The 25617-nt window shown below is 53.9% G+C and overlaps 4 protein-coding genes and 1 long non-coding RNA gene across 13 annotated transcripts in view; 2 read left to right on the forward strand and 3 right to left on the reverse strand.

Moving 5' to 3' along the window:
• Positions 1-13320, reverse strand: part of HOXC4 (homeobox C4) — a 38297-nt gene extending 24977 nt beyond the window's left edge. The window contains exon 1 of the mRNA XM_058742538.1: positions 13211-13320. The gene's annotated coding sequence lies outside the window, so the exon portion shown is untranslated. The remainder of the gene's footprint in view (positions 1-13210) is intronic.
• HOXC6 (homeobox C6) lies at positions 1-25617 on the reverse strand. Of its 6 annotated transcripts, none has more exons than XM_058742551.1 (3): positions 25474-25617; positions 1898-2243; positions 1-1180 (listed from the first exon to the last, which is right to left on the reverse strand). In XM_058742551.1, exons 2-3 carry the CDS (start codon positions 2049-2051, stop codon positions 873-875), a joined length of 462 nt encoding a protein of 153 aa, XP_058598534.1. In that variant the 5' UTR covers positions 2052-2243; positions 25474-25617; the 3' UTR covers positions 1-872. The 6 variants fall into 6 exon arrangements, with proteins under 6 accessions (XP_058598534.1, XP_058598529.1, XP_058598531.1 ...); XM_058742546.1 differs by lacking the exon at positions 25474-25617 and adding an exon at positions 13211-13325; XM_058742548.1 differs by lacking the exon at positions 25474-25617 and adding an exon at positions 13211-13321 and having other exon boundaries at positions 1898-2060.
• On the forward strand, positions 12752-14635 carry LOC131519485 (uncharacterized). Its single transcript, XR_009265658.1, has 3 exons — positions 12752-12894; positions 13723-13831; positions 14275-14635. It is a non-coding gene; the product is annotated as an uncharacterized LOC131519485 (long non-coding RNA).
• HOXC8 (homeobox C8) lies at positions 17769-21396 on the reverse strand. The gene is made up of 2 exons (XM_058742544.1): positions 20856-21396; positions 17769-19484 (listed from the first exon to the last, which is right to left on the reverse strand). Exons 1-2 carry the CDS (start codon positions 21289-21291, stop codon positions 19192-19194), a joined length of 729 nt encoding a protein of 242 aa, XP_058598527.1. The 5' UTR covers positions 21292-21396; the 3' UTR covers positions 17769-19191.
• LOC131519477 (uncharacterized) lies at positions 21168-25472 on the forward strand. Of its 4 annotated transcripts, XR_009265654.1 has the most exons (5): positions 21168-21279; positions 21610-21993; positions 24042-24123; positions 24215-24313; positions 24750-25472. XR_009265654.1 is itself a non-coding variant. In XM_058742536.1 (3 exons), the coding sequence occupies exons 1-3, from the start codon at positions 23775-23777 to the stop codon at positions 25293-25295; spliced, it is 951 nt and encodes a 316-aa protein (XP_058598519.1). In that variant the 5' UTR covers positions 22001-23774; the 3' UTR covers positions 25296-25472. The 4 variants fall into 4 exon arrangements, 1 of the variants encoding a protein (XP_058598519.1); XR_009265652.1 differs by having other exon boundaries at positions 24042-24313; XR_009265655.1 differs by lacking the exon at positions 24215-24313.

A 25617-nucleotide genomic window follows, 5' to 3' on the forward strand; every position in this document is an offset into this window, starting at 1 on the left:
TAAACTTTTAAAAATAATATCAGTTTTATTAAATATTCGAGAACGGATCCAGAGGTCGGATTTATACAGGAGGGTAACACGAGGGGGATTTTTTAAAATTTATTTTGTTTTCTCCTACTGGCTAAACAAACGTCATTCACTTTTTTTTTCTCTCTTTTTGTAATTTTCCCTCTTTTTTTTCCCCTTTTAAGATGGGATTGAAACACGGACGGTGCTAAACATAAATATAAATACAGAGACCACAAATACAGCTAAAAATATTCACACAGAAACGGTCACAGTTTGTAATATGCCATAATGACCCCCAGGATTCTTTAAATACAATTTGCCTGGGCTGGGCATTTGCTGGGGCAGAGGGGCCGGGCAGGGGCTGCGGGGAGGCCCTGGGGGTTGCTGTGGGGCCACGACGCGCTCTCCTTGGGCCTCCCGCCCTCCCCGGCTGCCAGGCCGGGCCCTGAGGCCCCGGAGCGGAGGCCCCGTCCCCGGGAGCCAGCTCTCCGCGCAGGGGCGGGGGTGGGGGCGCCGAGGGGGTGGGAGGCCAAGTCCTCATTTGGAAGGAGATCTGTGGAGCTGAAGCGAGGTTCAGGGACGGAGCCCCCAAGGCCTGGGCGGGGGAAGGGGCCTGCAGAGGAGCCGAGAAAGGAGCTAGCGAGGGAGCAGAAGGAGGAGGCGCGTGGTGAAAGAGAGTTTGTGCGGTGAGGGAGGGGTCCAGAGTTGACTTTCAGGTCCATATTTGACTCCCTAATTTTGTTTTAGGGAGTCAAAACGCATCAATTGTGCCAGTGATAAATATAGAGGGTGTGATTAGGAGGGAATTGGGGGGGGGGGGAGCAAGGGAGAAGGAGAGAGAGGGGTGGCAGGGACAGTTCTGGTCACTCTTTCTGCTTCTCCTCCTCTGTCTCTTCCCGCTTTTCCTCTTTTCCGCCCAGGCTGTCGGCCGCGGCCCCTCCGCCGCCCCCTGAGAGCGTGGACGTGAGATTAGATTCTTTTTTCCACTTCATCCGGCGGTTCTGGAACCAGATTTTGATCTGTCGCTCGGTCAGGCAGAGCGCGTTGGCGATCTCGATGCGCCGGCGCCGCGTTAGGTAGCGATTGAAGTGAAATTCCTTCTCCAGTTCCAGGGTCTGGTACCGCGAGTAGATCTGGCGACCGCGCCTCCGGTCCGCTCCATAGCCGACCCCTAGAGATCCGGGCACAAAACACACTAAAAACAATCAGCAAGGCATCCTCCGTAGACGATTTAGCCTAGCAAAGTCCTGACCCTCCCAACTTGGCCAGCAGCTGACGGGCCCCCTCAGACTCCAGCCTTCTCCCTTTTGCCCTGCCCCACCCCCACTGGGGGTTCAGCCAGGATCCCAACTTCATTCAGTCCCCCACCGTATGTGGGTGGGTGAGTGTCCCAAAGAAAGGGGGGGGGCAAGAATCAGGCAGAAAGCTGTAAGTCTAAAAACTGGTTTTTGAAAAATCCCAAATACTGGGGATGAGGGCCCCATTTCTCAACGACTGGGCTCCCCCACTTCCCCAAGCACCCTAGCTCCTTGGAAACTTCTCCCCACTTCTCTGCCTCCTACTCTCCCCCTCCTTTCTCCTCAGCCTGACTCGACTTTGGGGGGGCTCCCCTACCCTTTGCCCCCTCCCCTCATACCCTGCCCTGTTCCTGCCCCCTCAGCCTGGAGCCCTCCAATGCGTCAGGGGCCGAGGGGGCCAGGCCCCTGCGAGCAAGCGGGAGGCGAGCAGAGGGGGCAGAAGAGGGGGCCCTGTCTCGGCGTCGGCGAGGAGACGAGCGTGATTGTTTTTATGGGGCCATAAAAAACTCTCTCCGCCCGTTCTTCTAGGGAAGCCGGTCATAAAGCCAGTTCAGTTTATTTAATTTATATCTCGGAGCTGTAAAACTCACCACTGTGCGAATTCATTCGCTGCATCCAGGGGTAAATCTGGATACTGGCTTTCTGGTCCTGGGGCGCAGTCCTGCCCTGCTCAGAACTAAAATCCTGAGCGATTGAGGTCTGTGTGTTATGTCCTAAGGTGTTTTGTCTGCAGTTTGAGAGCATGTCTTTCTCCTGGTAAAAGGAATTAGATCCATAGTCATACGGCCCCCGGCTGGAACTGAACACGACATTCTCCTGTGGCGAATAAAAGGGAGTCGAGTAGATCCGGTTCTGGGCAACGGCTGCTCCATAGGTCGAGAAATGCCTCACTGGATCATAGGCGGTGGAATTGAGGGCGACGTTGGGGAGGACGTCCTGGCCCCCGGCGAGGTGGCAGGATAAGGAAGGGTTAGTGAAGTAGGAATTCATCCCTTTGCCTTTACCTGGTCGGGCTATGATTTCTTTAATATTTATTTCTGTCTCCAGTTTGTACTCGGAACTAGATGGTTATAGGGACGGCTCCAATCCAGGACAGACAAAATGACAAAGTCAGCTGACCCCCTTCCAGCCAATCGCAAGCCAGATGTCAAGAAGGGGGAAAAAAATCGCTTCTGCTTCTGTTGATTCCCTAGTTGAGACTAAGTGTGTGCTTTGAAAGTAAGACTTGGATTTCTTTTAAAAATATATATGTTAGGGAACTGATTTGGAGGTGAGAGAAGGGTGAATATGCATTAGCAGGGCCTTGGGGCCCAGGAAAGAGGGGCTACACTGCTAGGAAATCTCTAAGCTCCAGCTAACTTTACTGTGCTGTGGCTAGAGCCAGGGCTGGAGAAATCCCTCTATTTTCGATCCGATTTCATCGTTTGTATCTTCCCCCTTCTAAAATTACACCCTGATTTCTCCATGGGAAGAGCCCCTTCCCAGCTCAGGGGGGGAATCCCCAGAAATCCTGCAGGAAATCCTGCTTTGACCCTCCATGGAGTGAGTCCTCAACACTAAGCCAGGATTCCCCCACCCCAGTAATTAAAAAAAAAAAAATCAAAAGTAGAAAGAAACTGCATAAAACGTGGCGCTCAGAAGAAGGAGAGTGTGGCTGGTAGGCTTAGGTGTAAGGGGGATGTAGGGAGTAAGTAAGTCTAAAGGGGGTAAGGATGAGACTTCAGGGTACAGTGGCGAGCTAAAGTGGGCAAAAGGGCCATGCATCCACTTCCTCTTCCTTTTAGCCTCCTTCTGCCTCTCAGAACCCCCTTTTTGGGGGGAAGCTGCTGCAGCATTTTGGTAGAAAAGGGAAAAATGTATGAAAATACAATAGAAAAAGAGAGAAAGGAGTAAAAGGTGGGAGAGAGAAAGGAAAATAAGGAAGAAGAAAGAACTCTGAGAATCTTTCTAGACACATCAACTCCTGTTTATGTTGGTGAGAATTTATGATTTGGAGCCAGGGAGGGCCGGTGGGGTAATTCACATAAGATCCAGGCAGAGAGACAAGGCTGGTGGGGCTCTGAAGGACAGTTAGCGTCTGGCAGGCTCGAGCCCCTACACAGGTCAGAAGCCCCTTGCCCCTGCCAAGGGAGGCACCCCTGGACCTGAGCCCTGGGGGCTTGGGAGATTCCAGCAAAGGGCTCCTGGGGAGCTCCCTCAAGGGCCAGCCACACCTGGTAGAGCCGGGCCTCTCAGCAGCCCCCACCCCCATTTTCTTTCCACCTTGGGGCCGAGAAAAAGGAAGGGAAGGTTAGGAAAAAGGCAGCTGAGTACGAGGCTTCTGAGGGAGCCGCAGTGGGCGAACTGAAACAGCGGAAGGTGTGCAGATGTGGGTTTTCTCCTGATTAATCCAAACTTAATTTGATATCGTGACATAGACTGAAAATGCTTTGAGTTGACAAAGGGGGCGGTGGGGCTAGCGAAGGAAGCAGTGGAAGCTCATATTTTTCTCTTCACCATTTTGGGGGGGGGGGTGGCTATAACAAGAACCCGGATGTCGCCGGATTTTATGATCTTTTCCTTCTGTGTAACAAAGCGGAGTAATCAATGGGTAGCAATAAAGCCATAAACGGGACTACGCTGGGAAAAAACTCGTTTATTCATCTTCTGTAACGTTAAGGTTTCCCCGGAGTGTCGCTAGGGGGGAAAAATAAAGTTTCGAACCCAAAAGCAGACAGTGTGTAGGAGCTGGTGGAGACAACATGTTAGTTAATACATGAACCTCGTTAGGGGATTGAGGAGTCTCCCTGTCTGACAGTTTGTGTTGGCTCTTAAAAATACAGCCCCAAACCTTCAGAAAGGAGGGAAATTTGCTGATATTTAAAAGGGTTAAGGGAAAGACCCCCATATTATAAAGGTTCCCCCTTGTGGACCATACTTTCTTCTACCCAGCGAGATAAAGGTGAAAGATTGAGGAGGGTTCCAATTTAAGAGGGAAATTCTGAGAGGAGTTGTCTCATTTGGGGGTACTATGGCAGGTACATAAACACAGACACCAGCGTGACTTGATTTTTGCTCTAGAATCCAGCTGTCCTCAAATTCATGGCATGCCTGGACAGAGGTTTTCAACAGCTGGCTGGGGCTCCAGGCCCCCTGGAGGGCAAAGAGGTAGAGTGAGAAAGAACTGGGGGTGGGGGGAAGACCCAGAGGGCTGAGCTAAGAAACAAGTCAGCGCACCCCTGGACACAAGTAGCCGCTTCCAGAGTTCCCAGCCTCATTTCTGCCCTGAGGGTAACAGTGTAACACATAGAACAGGCCGGAAGAGAGAATAAGTTCCCTCCTCTCCGCCCCCCCCCCATTTCAGAGAGAGATTGCTAGAGGGATAAATCATGTCAGTGATATTTCCTTCAAGATATTAAATTGTTGCAATGTACAACAAATTGAATGATGGAAGATAGGATGTCTTAATGAGGTTTCGTTTTCAATGAGTGTTGATTTTCTATGTATTTTTAAATCTCTTTTATGGGTGGGTGGGTGGGGGAGTGGGGGAAGGAAGGACCTTGGAAGAAAGAAGGGACTTCTAGGGAAGCATGTGCTGCAGCTCCCCAGCAAGGATGCCTGGCTTTCCTTGAGCCCTTCCTAAACAAAGTCTGGAGGGGAAAGGGGCCCCAAAGTTGGGGATAGTCTCATTTGGGGCCTAAAAGCAGTGGGCGCGGGGGTGGGCGACCTGAGGAGCAGAATGTAAGTCTCAGCCCCGGAAAGTTAAGTGTTTTATTACATCCCTAAACAGAGGGCAGAGACTGAAAGGTCTCGCCGATTTATAATGAACAGAAACCAGCTGCTGAGGGAAAAAGGCAGAAATGCTAGAAGGGGGAGAGGAGGGGAAGCAGAAATACAAATAAATTCCCCCACTGCTTAAAGATTTTCAGCCAAATTAATTTCCAACATACTCTCCCCCATCACCTTCCATTCCTGAGAAAAGAAGCCTCCTTCTTTCAGTTGGATCTTTAATTATGCAGCTGAAATTTGCTGGAAGGATTCGCTCCAAGGGGGGAGAGCAGGTCAGATGAGCCCGATCTTCCCTCCATTGGATATTTTCCTTTTCTCATCTTACGTTAATTTTATTTTTTTGGCAAAAGAATGACTGTCTATGGGGGGATAGCTGGGACTTGGGTTTTTCTAAATATATTTATATTTTCCTGTTAAATTTGTCTGAAAACAATTATGGAAACTCATCAGCAGAAGCAAGAACAGATGTTTTATTAAAACTGCAGTTGAGCTCTGTAAATATGCACAAGTCCTGGGAGGGGTTGGGGGGGGACTTGTTCTTTGTTTCTATAAAACAAGCCTAGAGCAATCAGAGAACACCCCCATCAGGCCCGCAGGTCTCCGAGTTGCTCTGCCCCTTGGGCCTCCGGAATCAGGCATTCCGAGGGGGTTTGGCGGCGAAAACAGATTTTCACTTTCGGAGCTGTAATTAGTGGATTCGAAACAGAATTCAAAAAACACAGTACAGGAATAAAGGGGGAGCGTTGCCGCTCGCTGCTCCAGTCCCCCTATCTCCCCAGCCCAAAACACATGCTTTTCATGAGCGCTAATTATAGGAGAGGGACCTTCTGCAGGCGCCATGGGCCTGCATGGGGGGCAGTCACTGGCCTGGAGTCCCCAAGGCTATGGGGTGCTCTGCAGGCTGGGCACTTGAAGGTTTCTCAGAACGAGTCAAGCGCTCCTACCCCAGCCTGAACCTGCTCCAGGCCAGGGGCTGGAGGCCCGGGGCAGCTCTGAACTGGGGAGAGGATAGGTGTGACTGGACTCTGGCTGGGAAGGGGTTCGTGGGCAGGCCTCATCTTGCCTGCCTTTGCTTTCCACTCTGCTCTGGGAAATATATTAATTTCTTGGGGAAGGGGATCTGAAGTGAGAGGAATGAGGTCTGGAATTTTTGCTGGACGGTCTTTTCCAGAGGTCCCGGTTAGTTTGTGTTCTGCCAGTCTTCTCTCTCTCCCTAGATCCCCCACTTCTGCGCAGATGTCTGTGACTCACCCAGCCTCGCACACAGATACACACACTCCCTTTCGGGCTGCCCGCGCGCCACAACTATAGCTCGCGCCTCCGGAGGCTGCTCAACGACCTGGACACCGGGGCCGCCAGGACTCAGCGCTCGGCCTGGGTGCTTGGCTGCCTGGAAGCCTCTGCAGCTGCCGGACGCACCCCTGCCAATTCTCAATTCTGAGAGCAGGGGAAGAGCGGTTGCCCCACCAGCCCCTTCTGTGCCACTGGGCAAGGGCCGAAATCCCTCTTGCAGAGAAACCCCAGTTTCAATAATTGTTCAGCTCACCTTACAATTGCACTGTTTGGTTAAGGCTTTGCTGTTCTAGAGTGGTTGCTCAGTTGGCCCGACTGGCTTATGATTAGAATTCTTTCAATTGAAAAATTGAAAAATAAATCCTACTCCAAATGTCTAGTGTTTTGCGTATAAGTTCCTTTGATCTCCACAGAATCCGGAGTAAAAGGATTGCAAAAAGAGAGTCTCCAAGTCTGCCAGAGAACCTGAATGCGGCAAACTGGGTCGGCTTGGGGACACCAAAGCATAGCTCACCCAAGGAGCCTTCAGTTTCTGCCAGATATGCTCCGGGGAAGTTGTCTGAGCGCATGCCTCCCCATGCACACACTGCATTCCAAAACAGAACGTTCCTCCTCCTTTCAAAGTTCAGGCATGGAGACACTTGGAGAAAAGCGAAATTTGACACATCCAACCCGGAAATGGATCCCATTTGGGGGTGCTGATATTCTGGGGACAGGGCCCAGGCTGGCCAGCTGAATGGAGTTGGGGGTCAGCAGGGAGGGGAGAAGGAGGAAGAGGCCAGATGGGGCATGTCAAGTGCCTGAGAACTGCCCCAAACACCTCTGAGGCCTGGGCTGGCAATTCCTCTTTTGAGCTAAGAGGCTGAGAGGCTGCCCAAGCTGCTTTTGCTTTATTTGCAATTAAGCAGAGAAGAAAGGTACATGCAGAGGCTCTGCTAACTCACGACCTATTTTCTCTCCTCCCTCTCTCTTTCCAGATTTCTTACTGACCTTTCTTTACCACCACTCCACTAGGCCGACACAAGCTCCCACAATGCCATTTGTTTAGCTTCTCAATTCACTTCACTAACTGAAGGTTAAAAAGGAAAATAGATCCCAAGCATCTCTGTCCCATCCCACTCAGCCCTGAGCCCCTTTGGGCTCCGTTTGGAAGAAATCATTTCTGGCTTTTGGGGGCCTGGCCCCCAAGCATCCCACCTCTGTCCCAAGCAGCTGAATACCAGCTGAGGAGAGGGCCTTTGGACACAGTATCTCATCCCGGCTGGGCATGGGGAGGGAACTCAGATGCTGAGTGACATTTCAGGTCGGAAAAGCAAGTGGCCCTGGTTGGCCCAGGAGGAAGAATGAGAATCTAGAATATTAAGAATATTTTTGGCCCCCAGAATGAGGCCAAAGGATCCTCAAATTCCTGGCTTCTCATATCCCCTCTCCACTAAGCACTGCTTGGACCCACTCTGTTGGTTTATGAGCATTGTAAAATTCAGGGGCATGGCATTTATGACGTCACAGTGAGTTGTCATGAGGAAATTGTAAATGTCATATAAGTTATGTACAGTAGGAGTTTTGTGTGGGGGGGTGTGTGCCCTGCCTTTTTTTTTTCCTTTTCCCTTTTCCCCTGGTGTAAGTTCTCCCAGTTGAAAATAAAATGTTATTATGTTCTGGAACAATAAGCCAACAATGAAACATCGTCCTCATTTCCCTATAAATAATTTTATCCTTTATTGTTTGCAGATCTGAGAGAACCATTTAATCTGCACTGGCGAAAAGAGAGAGAGAGATGGGGAGGGGGGAATTAATTTCAGGAACGAGAATATTACTTACTTCGATGATACTCTTTTAGATTTGATAGCCAGGAGCAAGATTAGAGGCAAACAGCGGCCTCTCCGACTCTATACCTGGCGGGATTGGAGATTTATAGGATCTTTAGCGAAGGGGCAATTTAATTTTGTAGGATTTGCTTAAATTCACTGCTATTTTGGGGGGCTGAGGAGAAGGGAGGGTGAGGGGAGAGTGACAACACTTTATCTAGTTTTATGCATCCGCCAACATTACCCTGATTTAAAACCCAACAACCTGTGTCTCAGGGAAAACTCCTGCAGAAAGGAGTGGAGGAGTGGGGTAAGGGGGGCTCGGCTTCCTCAATGACTGTGGCCCCCTTAACCAAGCAGTTGCCAAGGGGAAAGAAGAAAAGCCGGAGGCGAGGGGAGGGCAGCTCTAAGTCTCTCCACCACCAGGACACCCGGAGGTTTATGGTGTCCCCATAATTCCCCCAACCCTATAAACAGCTGCCCTATTTTAGGCCGATTTCTGCTTCGTCCCCTGGGAAAGAGAGAGTAAGGGAGGAGGTAATGGCCGGAGCAGGGTGCCTGAAAGGGGAGGGAGCAGAGGATAGCGCCGCACTTTGTTCTCCTGGGTGAGTTTGCTGGTTTGGCGGGTTTCTGACGCAGGGTGGCAGCAGACAAAACAAGTAAACAACTCACAGACACAATAAACAGGGGCGGCTGCAGCCACAGTGGCAGAGGCGGGGGGGCTGCGTAAGGGGCACAATTTGGGGGTCATGTCACTCCAGCACCCACGGGTGACCGAGGTCCAAAAGCCCAAGGCTGCCCCCAGCGCTGGCAGGAGAAGGTGGAAGAAGGCTGCATGTCTCGGCACCCGGCACCCGCAGCGTGTCTGGACAGGAGTCTTGGGAGGAACCTGATTGCCTAGGGAGTGGAGGAAAGCCCCACTAGCCCCTTTCCTGTTCTTACTTTCTTTCAAGAGCTTTTCACGGACATTTATATTCTCCCCTGCTCTGTCTTTTCGGGGCCCCAAAAGGGAGGAAGGCTAAGAAAGGAGGCTGTTAATTCCCAGCCCCGGGCCACACTCAGTGCCCCAGGCCCACAGGCAGCTAGACCCAGTTTCTTCTCCGGCTCTGCCGGTCAGTCTTCGCCCCGCTTCGGTAGGTAGCTGAGAGAATTAAAACGAAATCTCACCCGTAACCGGATCTGCCTATTTGGGAAGCGTAGAGAGCCCCTAATCTGCCCCCCAGACAACGCAGGCAAATCGGGGGTCCGGTGAGCAGGGGCAAGAGCAGGGATAGATGTTCACCGCACCCCTAACCCATTCTGTCTCGCCTTCTCCACCAGCCTTTTCAAACAGCTTCCCCAGACTACTTCCCAGAGGCCACCTTATTAACTAGCCACTCAGATCTCCTTTGCTGTCCCAGCAATGCTTCAGGCACCAGGGCCTAGCCGAGTGCTCAGAACTGCTCAAACGTCCACCTTACCCACGAAAACACGAAAAGAGCTTCCCACAAAACTCTCACTTTCAACACAACAGTGTTCCCCTGGTAAACAGCCTCTGAGTTGGGGAAGCTTGGGGGGGAAGTGTGGAGAGAAAGCCAAAGGTATTCAATATTTCCCTGGCCCAGCTGCTTGAACTGTGAAGGCAATAAGGTCTGAGAGAGCCTTTGTGGCATCCGTTGGTTACTGGAACCCGCATACTCCGATTCCAGCGTGCACACATTTGCAGGAGAGCATGCCCAGAGAGCCTTCTTGGTGCACCCAGTGCCTCCTTGAGCCCAATCCCATCTAACAAAATTTTGCATGCACATAAAACGGTGTTTGAGCGAGTATAAGCATGGTAATATACAATTAACCACCGAGGAAACATGAGTCTGTATATATTCACGCATAAGTCAGAGTCTGTACATTTGAGCCTGTATATAATAAGTGTATAAAGCTACCAAGCCTGGTTTTTGCAACACAACAGCCAACCCAACAAGGCCGCCTTCTCCAAACAAGGGTGCATTCTTCGTGGGGATCACAACTGTCAGACCCAGGGGGAGAAAGGGTTTGCTCTGCCCATTTCTCCTTAGCTAGGAACTGGTGCATGAAATACAGTCCATGGCAGGGCTGACAAAGCCTAGAAGGGGCAGGCCTGAGGTGCCCAAAGAGGGGAACGCTAGGGGCCCTGGGCTCCGGGGAGTGTTGCCAGAACCTGACCCACAGATTCAGTGCCTCTGCCCAGCCTTCGTCCTGGGCGTCCTGGGCGTGTGCAGAGTCCTTGAGCCAGATTCTAGTCTCAGCCGCCCTGGCTATTATTAGATAATCACACCAGTGCTTTCCTGCACTAAGGACCACATTTACAGGGAATCTGGCCTGCAAGGAGGCTGGGGGTTGCCACTGGTGGCCCCTCTTGTGCTTCTGTTTGAGCACCAGGAGGGAGAGAAAGAAGGGAAAGAAAATCGAAAGTAAGGAGGGAAGGAAGGGGCTGGCGTTTGGGGCTGGATTTATCCCCTGGCCAGACTAGAAAACTGGAAAACCAGGATCAGTCACTGCTGCTATGCTTTCTCTGCATCCCTCTGTCTCATGAGGAGGATCTAGGGGGTGAAGGACGTGGGGGCCTGCAGGACCCTAGCCAGGAAGGGACAGGAAATCAATTGATAAAAATATTATATAAGGACACCTCGGATGCAGCCGTTAACCCGTCACCCATGAACCCAGCACCCTGAAATTTCGCCAGCAGCACATCTGTTTAGATCCCTGTAGGCCGAGATAAATACCCCAGCCTTACCCAGGCCCAACCCTCCGAAGGGAGGGGGCCCCTCTAATATCCCAGGTGAATCCCCACTGTCCTGAGTGGCCTTCCCCGGAAACTGTTTTCCTCGGGGGGGGGGGGCAAACAAAGGAGACTCGCGCCCCCCCCCCCCAGTCAGTGCGGCCATCGGCGGCGGGGCGGGGGGGGGGGCAGACAGCGGGGGCAGACAAAATACAGGCGAAAGAGAGAAATAGAGGCCTCACCGGTCGGCGGTTCCCACATTACGCCAGGAGAAAGGCTCCCATTTTCAGGCCTCCAGGGCCCCTCCAATGGCCCACCGCACTCACCTTGCCCTTCTCAGGTCCCACAGACACGGGGTCTCGCGGCCGCGGCCTGGTACCCGGGGCGTCAGCCCCGGGGCCGCGCTGGAGCGGCGGGAGAGCGCGCGGCAGCCTGAGCAGGCGGCGGGCTGGGCCCATTTGGGGAGAGCCAAGCGCTTTTCTCGATCGTAAACAAGGAACGCGAAATTAGCCCCTCGGCAGACGCCTCTGCCGACACACAAGTCCTATTGAGGGGGGGGGAGTGAAAGGGGGAGAGAAAATGCCATTTCTTCCCCCGGGAGAATACCTCAGAGGCCTTTATGTCGGATATGAAACGGGAATTTTGGGGGGGCAGCAGAGGAAGGGAAGGGGATTGTGGGGGGAGGGGAGAGAAGATTCACCATCAACTCGGACCCAAGGGGTTTGATTTGAATGCAGGCGAATTATGTTTTTTAAGAATTTGATAAAAACAGGTTCTCCCTCCCACCCACCCCCAGGCGACGGGTCAGGGTTTAAACAGGAAATCGAGGAGCGTTCCCCTCCCCCACTGGGGCTTGGCGGAGAAGCCCAGTCGAGCCACGAGAGAGAGGACTGGAGGTGGGGGGCAGCTCTTAGCTCGGATTGAAGGTGAGTCTGGCCCCCAGACTCTCAAACCTCTCCAAGGAAAAAGCGCTTCCCCTCCCCCAGCTCTGGGGTGTGTCTGCCTGGGTGTGTAAGCGTTTGTGTGTGCATCGCCCTTTATAAACAGAAGCTCACACATATAGGGGCCGCCTCGGACCCAGGCCAGGCAGCAGGGCGGGGTCATATATCAAACTGCAACACATTCAGGGCCACGTACATTTGGAAGAAATTAAGCCACTGTGTTATGAAACCATATGTGTCGGGTTAAGACCATACAACACGCCATTAGCACCAATTATTAGGAAGATCCCGAGCGCCCAGGACCCTCCGGGCCGCCCAATTCTGACGTCCCTACCCCATGAGCCAGCCGCGCCTGGAGTCCTCACTGCCTCCACTCACCCAAGAAGCCCCGCCAGCGAGACCTAGGCCTGTCCCCACCCAGCCTGGGGCCTCCCCAATTCCCACCTCCGCCCCAGACTAGGCAGATCCTAGCCCAGGGCAGCCAGGCGAGGCGGGTGAAGCAGCCCAGTGGGTATCCCTGGTGCGGTGGCCGCGGTGGAGGGTGGGGGACGCTGGGCCGGGTGAGAGAAGGCAGATTGGCCCCTTTTCTCCAAGCACAAGATGGCTTTTGAGTACCGCGTCCCCCACCCCCACCCACCCGCAGTGCAGGGCACCTCCCATCTTTCGGTCAGCTCGAGTGGGGGCGGGAGCTGGGGGTGGGCAGACGCACTCCCCTCCGCTGACGCGCACCAGCCAACAGCCTCCCCCCCTAATTGCCAATTAACAGGCCCCGCCGTCAGCCTAGCTGCGCTCTCTTCCTGCTCCGCAGCCCGGCCCTGGGCCCGCACTGCGCATGTGTGAGCTCTAGCGGCAGCGCTCTCCGGGAGGGAGGGGGCTGCGGGCAAGGAGGGGGCGCCGGAAAGTTTGTTTGGGGGTTGGGGGGCTGACTTTGCTTAGGGGGCAATGGTTACGGCCTACAGGTTCTCTCTCTTGCCCTGGAGTTTGAGCTTCCGGGCCCCCTCCATCCCAGTCCTATTAGCCAAGAGGCCGCGGATCTATAATAGGTAAGGACAGGGTGGGCACAAGGCAGCGGGTCAGCGCACTAGACCCCGGCCTTGAGCCCCACAGGCGCAGTCCTCTTGCCCCCCAACCCCCAACTTCGGCGCACAGTGACATCAGGACAACAGACTTCCCACACTACCATATTAAAGCTTAACCGCCCCCCCCCACTTTTCCTCCCCATAATTGCCCGCACGCCCACCCTCTCGCCAGCCCCCCTCTCCTCTCTAACCAAGACAAGCCGCTGCTGTCCTTATCTTGAAACCGCCACCCAGCTACGGACCATTAGTTACATATTTGAACCAATAAGGAAACACTTACCGGGCGCTGCTGTCACTCTCCCTCTCCCTCTCTCTCTCTGCCTCTCTCTCTCTCCCACTCTCTCTTTCTCGTCTTCCCTTATTCTGTGCCGCTGCCGAGCCTGTCTCAGCTCCACACACACATATATACTTTATATAAATTTAAAAATAAAAAAGAATAGTCCCAATGATCAAAAAGCCAAATAAAATTAAGGAGAGTTGCAAGAAGGGGGCAAGAGGGAAAGGTTGGGAGGGGAGGGGCGGAGGCATCTGCAGCTCCCTATCTCAACTCCTGCTCCCGCATTCCTCCTGCCCCTTGGGGGGCTAGAAGATCGGGAAGGGAGAGAGAGGTGCCCTCAACTCCTGCCCTTCCCCCCCCATCTTCCCTCCCCAGGTGCCCCCAGCTTCCGGCAACTCCACCTGGGAGAAAAAAAATTAAATGGGGGGAGAAAATAATTATTAATCAGATTAATTAAAAAAAAAATACTGGTAATGAAAGGAGCGCCCAGCGCAGGTTTCCCTGGCAATGGTTAGGCTCTTACAGGGAGGACTGTTCTGCGGAGCGCTCCGAACGGACAAACCACAATAAAAAGTTCACGTTCATGGATGGAATCCACATGACTTCTTGTGGCCAATCCAACTTGTGAGTCGATCGTAAACTTTTATTACTCAGCTGTAAATTTTCTGCAAACAACCGGGAATGCGATGCATTTGTGTAGCGTGTGCAAATGGGCGCCGCGGTCGCCATGTTTACCCAATTCTCTCGGAGAGGGAGCATCCCCCGACCCCCACCCCACCCCCACCCACCGCCCACTCCCCATGGGCCAGGCAGCTCCAGGCTAGCGCCGAAAGGGCAAAGGAGGGACGCGACAGGAGGAAAGGAAGGATTCTGGCGCTGAGTCGGCCGCCTCCCTTTGCCACACCGAATTTTAAATCTTTTTCTTAATAAATGGGGTATTAAGGTCGGATCTGGGGGAACCGAAGCTTTGCAAAGGTTTGTGCCATTGGTGGAGCAGTGACTGCTGAAGGGGTGAAGGGACTGAGCAGGGATGCGCTTCCTACTCCGACCGTTTTTTTTTTTTCTAGGAAGAGAACTACATCCTTCCCAGTGGGGAGCCCAGGCAGCCCCCCACTCCACCCTAAACGGGAACAGGAGACACACGCCGCTGGAAACCTCCTAGCCAAGCCTGACCTGGCCGTGTTCTGACGAGCGGAGAGGGTTTAGACCCATACTGGGCAGCCCTGCGGAGGCAGCAGGAGGGGTGAGAGTTGGGGGCGGCCTCCAGAACCCCCAAAGAGCCCGTCATCCTCAGGCTCCTTTCTCAGAGAAAATGACATTTTTCCTTCTCCAAGACTATCCCTGGTGTCAAGTCTCCTCAATTCCTAGGTTCAGAGGGCAGCTTATTCCCAATCTTTTTAGAATTGAAAATAAAATGAAGGTCCAAGATCTTGGTTCCCGCTTTTTTTTTTTTTCCTTGAGTGTAAGGCAGTTTGAAGCCTTTTCTGCCTTGTCAAGTGACCCACACCCACCTGCCTTTTTTCAGAAAAATTCTGGTGCCCCAGCAGCTGGGATACACCTTGGAGGCCCGGAAAAAAAAAGAAACTTATCCTTCTCCAAATTCCACCTTCCGTGCTAGTTTCCAAGCACCCAAGGTGTCCCCCCACTTTCTCCAGACCCCTGATTTTGGCGATGAGTCCAATGTGGGGGAACCCAGAATAAATTCCCCCATAGAGATCATTTGCCAACCATTCGCAACCCAGCGGAGTCAACAGCCCAAGACTCTGCACCAGCTGGAGATTTGAAAGCCCAAAGCTCTCCCCTTGATCCCGCTTGGAGCTGGCACTGGGACTTCCAGGGCTGGGTGCCCCACCCCAACCAATAGGGGGTCCCTCATCCCCTCCCCAAACTTCCTCCCTCAGTGAGGGAAGCAGTTCCCTCAGCCGGATGCAGAGACCTAGATTCTTTTACAAACCCACCCATAAATTTTATAACAGGTAGTTAAAAATTACGACAAGGAAGCTCTGGCCCAGCTTTTCACAATGGGCCACTGGAAGAATGGGACGGCACTGCGGCCTGCTCACGGGAAATTTTACTTCTAGTCTGTGGCACAACCTGTCCCGAGTTCACTCTAATTGGGGCCACGTAACTTTCTGCAGCCGTCAGGCAGCCAGTGGGGCGTCTCATTTGAGGAAGATGAGCCTGGGGAAGGCCAGTCAACTCTTTCACCCTAGGGTCCCCCCCCCCAAAGCCCTTTAGAGCACTCACTACCTCCCTCACCCCCCCACCCAGGTCCCCTGCAGGCCCACACCTCCCTTGGCCTCTGCAATGAAATGGGAGGGGAGATAGAATGCCGAGAATTAAAAAAAAAAAAAAATCCAGAGAAACGAATTTACCCCCCAACTTAATAGCTGCATTATCCCGTCTCTACGGTTGAGATTAGAATAATAAATTCAAGGCGAAATGAGCGAGATGCTTCAACTCAGCATTTTGAAAGATACTATTTTTCACAAATCACAAATAGCTTTCGGAAGCCACTTTGATTGGCTAATAAAAAAGTAAAGAATGGGAGAAAGTCCTATCTGCTGCAGCCGAATGGTCCCCATTCCGGTAATGGGACGGCGGGAGCATTTGGGAGGACGCGTTTCTAAAGAGAGCGCATCCCGCTCGCAATTAAGTTCCCCCATAAAACGGGTTTTACCTCCTTTTCTCTCCAAACGAGAAAAAAAGAGGCGGTGGGCAGAAGGGGTGGGGGAGCGGGTGCTGCAAGAACGGGCGGCTGGAGCTCTCTTGGTCTGGCCCACCCGAGGCTTTGCGTCTCAAGCGATGCCGGGCGCCAGACGCACCCCGCCCTCCGACGCCCGGCTTGGGGCCACGGGCATTGCTGAGAAGGCCAGGGATGAATGGGGGCATTGGGTGTGGGGAAAATTCGGCGAGGTCCTCCGGAGCCACTTAGTGTAGGGTTCAAGCAACTTGGCTACGGGGCCGGCGATGTTTATTAGAAGAAATCATAATGACACATTAAAAAATGAAACAGCCCGCGGCCGGCCCTCGGAGTCTGGAAGGGGCGCCCGTGGGAAGGCCTGAGGTCGGAGCGAAATGCTGTTTATTGGGGCCTCCCGCAGCAAGCGGGGTTACCTGGATGGCGCAGCGGCTCGCAGCAGGGACCCCAAGTTTCCAAAGATTTCCCCCAGAGCTGTGCGAAGCTGTTCCCGGCTGCTTGCAGCCTGTGCTTGCAGTCGGCAGCCTCTCTCCGGCCGCAGGCATCCCCTATCAAGGATGCCTGACCCAATCCTGTATTCACGACCACTTTGCGTGGGTGCCAGGGACCCAGATGCGGGTGAAATTACACAAAAATAAGAGTCAGCTGGGCCTAAGGGAAAATAACTGACCGGGAGAGAGAGACAGAGACAGAGACAGAGAGATATCGGCTGTCAAAAATATTTCAGTCTTTGGGGGGGATCTGGTTTTAAGGACCAGAAGATCCCATCGCCTTCCCTTTCCCCCTTCTCCTGACTGAGTCAGAAGACTTGTTATCTCTGGAATTTGGTATTATTTGACCAGAATCTTATTGGCATAAACAGATTTCTCTGTCTAGGATGCTCCAGGGAGGAGTGAGAGACCCCTTTACCCCCTGAGTCCCTTAGCCTTCAACCCCTTATTTTGGGGAATGAGGGGTCCCATGAAGACCCCCCTTCCCCTGCTGTGGCTGGGATGGAGGACTGTCCACTCAGCAGGTCCATCCTACCCACCCCCCAAGCCAGTGGCCCACACTATGAGGGCAGGGCTGGCTGCCCAATTGCCAAGGTGAAGCCAGGGGCCAGCGTGAAACAGCCAGAACAGAGGCTTGAGTAGATGCTAGCGGCCTGGGGGACAGTGATGAGTCTGCTGGCAGAATCTGAATATCAGAATATGGACCCAGGCTGCTTGGTGTACCAACTCCCTCACCTTCCCCTTCTTTCCTCCCACCCCCCCCCCCCAGGCTTCAGCTTCCTCCTCCCCACCCTTAGCTACCTTCCTCCAGCCAAGTCCTCCAGGCGGCCTTCAGCCTCATATTCTTCCCACCCTGCTCCCTGTCCTAGTGCTGGGTGCTGGGTACCCAGGGTTGGTCACGAGGGGCATGTGGAGATCAGAAAGGACCCCAGTGCCTCATCCTTAGCCCCTGGAAGAAAAGAGCCTAGCTGTGGGAGGGGCCCAGGGGGGGCATATTCTTTGTCTGGGCCCAGCCCAAGGCTGAGGAAGAGGAAGGTGACTCAGTGGGGGAGATGCTTTCTTCCCACTGGGATCCAGAACCCCACTTTGTTTGGAGCCAAGTTTCTCCCAAAAGCACACTTGCAGCAAACTGCTTTTCTTCCTCCTCCTCTACACCTCCCCCACCTTTCACCTGCCCTCCCTGCCCAGCCTGCCCTCTCCACTCCTAGGCGCCTCTCCACGTGAGCTCCCCCAGCCCAGTCAGACCAGTGGCGGACACCTTTTCCACAGTGTTGGGAGAGGAGGATAAGGAGGGAAGGAGGAGTAGAGAATTGGGGGGAGGGGGGGAGGAGGGGGCGTTGGGAAAAAAGCAAGTCATTCCAGCTTCAAATATGTTTTTCTCCTTTTTTTTTTTTTATTATGACTCACGTATACAATACAAAGTACTTGGACCAGGAACAGGGCTGCTGCCGGGACACAAAATCTACATTCATAGCTGGACATAAAGACAAATGACCAAAAATTATTATTATAGATATATTTTAACGTTTTTTTTTCTTTCGAGCACATTGCATAAACAGAGAATTCAAGACAGAGTTAACTATACATTCAGTGCAATTTAGCTCTACTCTACTGGGGTTAGAAGCACAATAAAAGCGCACGGGACCGGTGGGCTAGGCAGTCTCAGTTGTTGGGGTTTTCTTAGTGAAATTAAGCAGCAACAAACGACAACAAAACCGCATTACGAATACTCTCAAAGCAGGATTTCTCTCTATAGGTAGTGATAAAATACGTTGGAGGTTTCTTTCTTTTTTTTTAATTTTAAAATTTTTCTCTTTTTTTCTTGCATATTAGGATTTTCAAAAATGTCTTTTTTTCTTTCTTCAAGATTATTGCAGGTTCCCTTTAGGTAGTATGTTAAAGATTTATTATCAGTATTATTATTATTATTATTATCATTCTTATTATTTTCATGATTATGGTGATTTCTGAGCGCTAAGACTAGTACAGCTCAGAGGAAGCTGGGCCCAACAACAGAAATCAGACAGCAAAGGGGAGGAAGGCATGGGCCCGAGTGACCATGGGATGGCTAGGTAGGATTTTAACGGCGACTGCAGGCTCCTATCTACCCCGAGGGGAGGGGGGAGGGGAGAGACCCGCATCTCCTTCAGGTTTCCATCAGGTTTCTAGAGAAAGTCAAGGGGGGGGGGGTCTTTCTAAGTGGGGGAGCCCCAGGGAGGAGGAAGGGACATTCCTTGCTATCATTTTTAAACGTTTCTTTAAACATTGCCCTTCCCTTCCTTCCTTCCCTTTTCTTTCCTTTCTTTTGGAAAAAATTAAAAGTAAATCTAATACACTAACCCTAGCATAAAAACAAAGCCACAAGTCTTCTTCTGCATTTTGAGAGGGCTCCCCTCTAAAATAAATACCAGAGAAGCAGGGAGGTGGGAGAGTGGCAGGAAGGGGTGAGAGAGGGGCAAAGAGGCCAGGTCTCAGACCTCAAAATCCAGGCAGGACTCCGAAGGGTGGGGGTAGGGACAAGTGTGTGTGTTGGGGCAACGACTGAGACAGAGTCCGAACTTTTCGCTGTGTCTCCGTCTCCCCCCACTCCAGCCCCCAAACAAATAAAGATTGGGGGAAGTCCAAAGGTAATAAAACCAGAGCTGCAAGTATCTGACAGGTAGTTAGAGTTGTGAGTGTCATTCTATTCTCTATAAAAGCAAATGACAGTCGTAAACTTCTCAATTTATCCGCTACCATAAAACGAAACTTCAAGGGAGTTGCTAAGGGGGGGGGGGGTCTCTCTTTTTTGCTTAGTCCTTGTTTTCTTCCTTTTCCTCCTCTTCTTTCTCCTCTTCCTCGTTTCCTTCTTCCTCCACCTTCTCTTCATCTCGGGCTCCGGGCAGTTTATCCTTGTTGTTTTCCTTTTTCCACTTCATCCTTCGGTTCTGGAACCAGATCTTCACTTGTCTCTCAGTCAGTCCCAGGGCGTGAGAGACTTCAATCCGGCGCTTTCGTGTCAAATAAGGATTAAAGAGAAACTCCTTTTCTAGTTCCAAGGTCTGATACCGGCTGTAAGTTTGCCTTCCGCTGCGCCGCCCCGGAGCTGGACAGAATAGAACCCCAGTCTGGTTATGTTTGGGTGGGGGCTCGGCTTTCCCCTGCCACTCTTCCTCCCCTGAAGTACCCCCTCTGATCTCCCCAGTTCCCTCCCTCCTGAAGACCAGGCGAGAGATCAGGGAGCAGGCAAGGGCAGGAAAGTTTGGGGGCTTGTTTTGTTTGGTTTCACCTTGGGAGGTGGGGTGGGGGTGGGGGCAGGGACTGGGGTCTGTCAGGGAACTGGGGGATGGCAGGGGCCAAGGGAGCACTGCAGAGTGCCCCCAGGCCTGCAGGCTCAGGAAACTGGCCCTTGCAGCTTTGTTTACAAGTGCAGAGTGGCATTTGGTGAGCAGAGCTGGGGACAGTCTTGTTTCCAAAAGAAAGGAAAAAGGTCTGGGGGTGAGGAAGAGGGACTCTGCTCACTGCCCCCTCCTTGAATCTCTCTGCCTAATGCCTTGCCAGGAAGAAAAATAATTGATCTCCTGGAATGTATCACTGCTTGGCCTGATTGCTAACTGGAGACCAGCAAATAAATCACGGGCCATCCCCGCTGGAACTTGTCGCTTTCTCGCTTCCCCTTTTACTTCGAAATTGGGCCATGAGGGGCCACCCTTGGAGGGGCTCATGGCCTGAGCCACTCTGAAGGTCTCAGGGAAAGCCCACAAACCTTTGATTGGGGGCAGCTGGGCTTGGGTCCTCTGGAGCCCAGAGCCCTCTAATCTGCATGGCCCCTCTCCTTCCGTGCACTCTTTTTCTCTCCTCTCTGGCTCCCTCTCTTCTCTCCAACTGAGGGAAGTAAAGCAAAGTTGGGGTGGTGGCCCTAAGGCTAGTTCTCTGTGAGGAGGCAGTGGGTACCCCCAGAGAGCCAGGGCACCTGTCCTTGGGGTCTTGTCACCCTCTGATCCCGCTAGGGGAAGGAAACAGGAGTCTCCCTTTGCCCCCAAGAAAGCCTGGCCACTGTTCTGGACTGAGGCTCTCTGCCTTATGGAAAGACTGGTTTGCTCCAAAGGCTGATAACCTCAGGGTCCTCGGGGCCCCTGCCCAGCCACCTCCCCAACTTTGACTGTAGAGATGGCAAGGGAGGGAGACAGAGGGGGAGACGAGCAGACAGACAGACAGTGGTGGAGAAAACGATTTTTAACCCTTTGCACCCGGACACCACCTTCGCCCCCCGTCCCCCCAATACCCCAGGCGAGCCCCGCGCCCCACCCCCAGCCGAACCTCCCAACCTCGAGAAACCCACTCAGGCCCCCGGGGGTGGGGCCGGAGAGACCCCAAAGCCAGGAGGGAAGGCGAGGGCAGACAAAAAGGAGGCGAGGGAGGGGGGAAAGACCCCGGAGCGCGGGAGACCAAGGGGGAAAGAGAAAAGGCTTCTCACCGTGGGGTCTCATCCATGGAAACATGAGGCTGGGAGACGAGTTTTGATTTAAGTGGCCTTGTCCTTCGCTACTGTTAGTGTTGGCGGAGGATTTACAGTCGGGATATTGCACCACGCTCGCCTCTTGCTGAGCCCCATAAAGGGACTGTCTGGGGAGCGCCTCGTAGCCATAGAATTTGGAGGCGTCTCCGTGGCAGCTCAGCGAGCACGGGTTCTGCTGGTAGCCCGAGTTGGAGATGCCCGAGGTGCCGTGGTGGAAGAAGTCTTGGACGTGGTGCGAGGCGTGCTGGAAGCCGGGCGCCGAGCCGCCGGGCCCGTACACCAGCGCATGGCTCCTGCCCACGCTCTGAGGGAACCGGCAGTCGTAATAGGCCGGTTCCAGGGACTCGCCGCCTTTGTATTTGGAGAACAGGGGGTTGACGAAGTAGGAGCTCATGCTGGGCACATGAAAACCCGCCGCCCCCTCCCCTCTGGCTCGCGACTCCCCCCCGCCCGGTACCCCCGAAAGTCCCCTCCCCCCGGGAGCGAACCCCGGGCCGGCCGGCTCCCCGGGGCTGGGCTGGGCAGGTGGGGGGCGCCTGGGTGCCGGGCCCGGCCGGCTCGGCGCGCGCGGCTCCCGGGGCTGGGCGCGGGCGGCGGCGGCGGGCGGCGGGCGGCGGGCGGGCGGCGGCGGCGGCGGCGGCGGCGGCGGCGGCTCTCTTCACTGTCGGTAGGTAGAGCTCGCGCTCTCGCACTTAGCTCTTTCCTTTAACAGCCCAGGCGAATTCCTCAGACTCCCGGCGGTGGCGGCGCTTACACGCGATTCGCGTTCATCAATCCACGACATGAAGACAGGCGAGAGAGAGAGAGAGAGAGAGAGAGAGAGAGAGAGAGAGAGAGAGAAGGAGGGATGGTGGCGGGGGGTTGAGGGGTTCAGGGCTGGGGGGACCTGGAGGAAGGGGAGGGGAGGAAGGGGGAGGGAGGGGGGTGTGGTGTCTGTGTGTGTGTGTTGGGGGGGGTGGTGAGCCAGCCCCAGCTAATGGCTGGGGCCAGCTTCTCCAAGGTGCGCGTTCGGATTTGAAGGTGCCTCTCCCCCCTTCCCGTTTCCTTCCTCTCAGAGATACCTGAGCCAGCAGGTCAACTCAGGTTACCTCAACAGGTATGAGACTCTCCCCCCACCCCACCCCAGGGGGTCGGATGCCTGGGGTCCCGAGAGAGCAGGTCCCCTAACCCAAACGATGGGCTCCCCAGGGGGTCCTTAAGCCTGGCACTCAGAAGGAGCTAGCACATGAGTACCTCATATCCCCCAATACTTCAGGCATCCGAACCCTGCATGTCTCCTGCCCCTCCTCAGGGTGGGAGGCCGCCCTGTCTTCCACCATCCCTAAGATTCCCTGGCCTGTCTGCTATGGGTAGAGGAGAGGGGCCGGAGGTGGGGCGCTCTCCATATACCCAGTCAGGGCGGCACTGCCCCTTCAGACACCAGGTCCTGCCTGAGGCTTGGCTGGGGGCTCTGAGAGCAAAGCAGTTTATGGGGACAGAGGAGAGGGCTGCTGGAGGGTCCCTGGCCCTCTGGCGGGGCCGATCCAGGATGTTTCTTCTCAGGAGACTATTTGTATCTGGGTTGGAAGGGACTGGAGCAGGCCTCTTACTTGTCTCCACATACTCTAACCCTATAGGAAATGCCAGCTCAGCCCGGAGGGGCCCCCTGGCTTCACTGCACCCCCTACTTCCCCAAGCCAGCTGCCCAGGCCGGGATGTGGATGGGAACTGTCAACAGACACTCTTTAAATATTTACCCACAGTTTCTCTAGGGGGTTCCTCCCCCATCTCCAAGACTAGGGAAATTCAAGGTAATTCTAACGGATAAAAGAACCCTAGTCCATCAGGACCCTTTTCTGGCCATAAGCATGTACAGTTATGTGGCGCTTAACACAGACAGAGAAAAGGGAGAAAAGGGAGAAGAGGGAGAGCTGTGGATATGTGTGCTGTGTGCATACGAATGAGGAAGAGGAACAAGAACGATTTTTCCGGTCTTCCCCTTCCAAGGCTGTGCGGGGATGTCACACACAGGGCAATACTGGGGCACACTCAGGATACACACATCCTGTATGTGCCACCTTCCACCCTGAGACACATCGAGTGCATGCTCCCTAAACTATCATGCATGCCTAGAAGCGCCCCTGTCACCTCGCAGACCCCGTGCACTCAGGCACACAGGAAAATAAGACCTGACAGACACACAGGCATCTTTAGCTTTTTGCATCATGAAAAAATTTGCTACCTATTTTCTTTCCACATCCTGGGGTTTCCAGGTTGGATGAGGAAGGAGGCTGTTAGGAATCCAGGTCTCTGCCTTCCCCATCTGGAGCCCAGCTCTGGGGATGGATAAGGAATGGCAGTGCAGGAAAGGACGGTGTAGAATGACCCCTCCCCCAGTCCTTCTATTATCTAAATAATTGCTGGGAAGATGGCCACTCTCAGCCCAATTCCCAAAGGAGATTCCCTGGTGCCCCAGCAAAGGACACTTCCAGGATCCCTTGAATTTGGAGGAACCCACCTCCACCTGAATTAGGGACTGCCCAAACTCTGCAACATCTGGGAACTCTGGCCCTGGAGCAGCAGGAGGGGAGGGTCAGAGGAGGGCTGTGCCAGGGCTGCAGGCCTCCCTAGGGTCCAGGACAGTGTGGGGCATGACAGGGGTCTCCTTCACTACCAGAGCCAGCTCTAGCCTTGGTCCCAGCCCTGCGGTCTCTGAGCCTACTCTGCTCAGAGTACCAAGCTGAAGGAGATGGGCTCTGGGTTCCCAGCATCTGGGTCATTGGGGACTGTCATAAATATTTTCCCTTCTCCGCCTGGAAAGAGGAGGCTCCGCAGGCCAGATCCGCTCTGGGGCCTGCGCCTTATCTTTTAGAGGGTGGGGGGATATCTCGACATTTTATGGTCCAGCGAAAACCCTGCCACAGAGCTATTCTTCCAGGCCTTTGTGTCTTGGAATGCAACTGTCCCGAGTGTGCCGCCACCACCGTCTGCTCTGAGAGCCCACCAGTCCTGAACCCCCTGGCTGGACTCGATTTCCCCTTTTGGGGGGGGGGTCCCTCGCCTTTTCTTTTTTCATTTGATTGTCTTTTTTTTTTCTTTTTTCTTTCTTTCTTTTTTTTTTTTTTTTTTTCTTTTACACGTATCTGCTTGATTTCGCTCCCGGAGCTCGGATATAAAGGAACCGCAAGCAGCCATCCTCGCTGGGGCGTCTCTGCCCCTCGCCCCGAGGCCTGCTCCGCCCTCCTAGGTACCACGGATTTATGTTCGTTTGTCCGGGTCATTCTGCCTTTTTGTGTTAATTACGCGCTGCCTGCTTGGTGCTTATCTCCTTCGCAAAGCGATTATTTTCGACGCCCGCCCTCCTGAGCCTCTCGAGCCGGCTGCCAGAGCTAGGGCCCATCTCCCGCCGCCACTCGCGATTTATTTACACCTCGCAGGTGAGAGGATTGATTTGCTCAGAGCCAGTGGGGCCGGGCTGGGCCGGGGCGCGGGGCCTTCTCCCGGTTGCTCCTCGGGGCCGGGCCTCAAATGTCAGTGCGGCCAGGCCGGCCAGGGGCACTGCCGCCGCCTCTAACATTGAGCAACAGCGCCACCTCGCGTCCACTTTCTCCAATGCAGTCGGGCCAGGAAAAAGCCAACAGAGCAGGCAGGTCCCAGCCTTGGCCCAAAGGTGGGAAGTGAGAGGAAGGAGTTTCCAAATGGGTGCGAGAAAGAGAGAGAGAGGGAGAGAGAGATATGGGGGGGGGGGGGGGGTTCCCCAGAAGGGAGTTTCCTCGGGACCTCTGTCCTTTTGTTTTCCAAGTTCTCCAAATAAACCTTGTCAAAGGTTTCACACAATTTTCTCTTTTTGTCACCCTCCCTTCCCGCATTAAGAGACACTGTGCAAAGGAACTGCCGCGATCTCCCCCCTATTCAGGCGCATTTCTGGGCTCAGAACACCTCCGCTCACGCAGATGCACGCTCCGAGGCTCCCGCGACCTCCTGCCCGCGGCGCACACCCTAAACTCCTCGCTCCTCTTACCCTGCCGCTGGTTCCGCACTGCCTATTCCGCCGCCGCCTGCAGGACTTTGGGGTGGGACTGTGACTTCTCCCGACTGTTTGCCCCCTGGTTTGTAGCCCATCCCTCTCTCTGTCTCTCACGCGCGCTCTTTCTCCACCTCTCCCTCCCAGCCAGTGAGGTCCCGTTCTCCGTGGGCCATAGACAAAACATTCCTATAATCCGATTTCAAAGGAAAGAGTGTCCACCTTATTTAAACCATAAAACAATTAAGCCCAGACGTCTAGCCAGCTCCGCGCTGCTGTTTTGTTCGGCCCCATTCAGAATCCAGCGCAGGGAGACAAACAGCGCCATAAAAGTGGCATTTCGGGGCTTCGGAAATGTACCTATCCGCTGCCTTCCCAAGTGGAACAACCTTTAGGGTTTTGTGATTCTGACAAAGGAGCAGAGGAGAGGTGGGAGGGGAAGATTAGGGCAGGAGGGCGTTTGCCAGCCCCTCTATCCCCCAGCTTTCGTTTCTTTCCCTAGATGTGGGTTTGCGTTGTGTTGTGGTTTAAATTCACGAATTGTAATAAATAAAAATTGAATCGAATCCTGACCTGCAGGCTGAAGGATGAGCTGGAACTGAACAGTGGGCTGGGCCGGGTGGGCCTGCTCTGGATCCCACGGTCTCGCCAGGGCCCTCGGAGCCCGGCGGCCCTCCTTCCTGCCCGGAGTAAGGCCGGCTCGGGCGGGCTGCAGGA

The sequence above is a fragment of the Neofelis nebulosa genome, chromosome 8, assembly GCF_028018385.1.
Source record: "Neofelis nebulosa isolate mNeoNeb1 chromosome 8, mNeoNeb1.pri, whole genome shotgun sequence".
Classification (NCBI taxonomy): domain Eukaryota; kingdom Metazoa; phylum Chordata; class Mammalia; order Carnivora; family Felidae; genus Neofelis; species Neofelis nebulosa.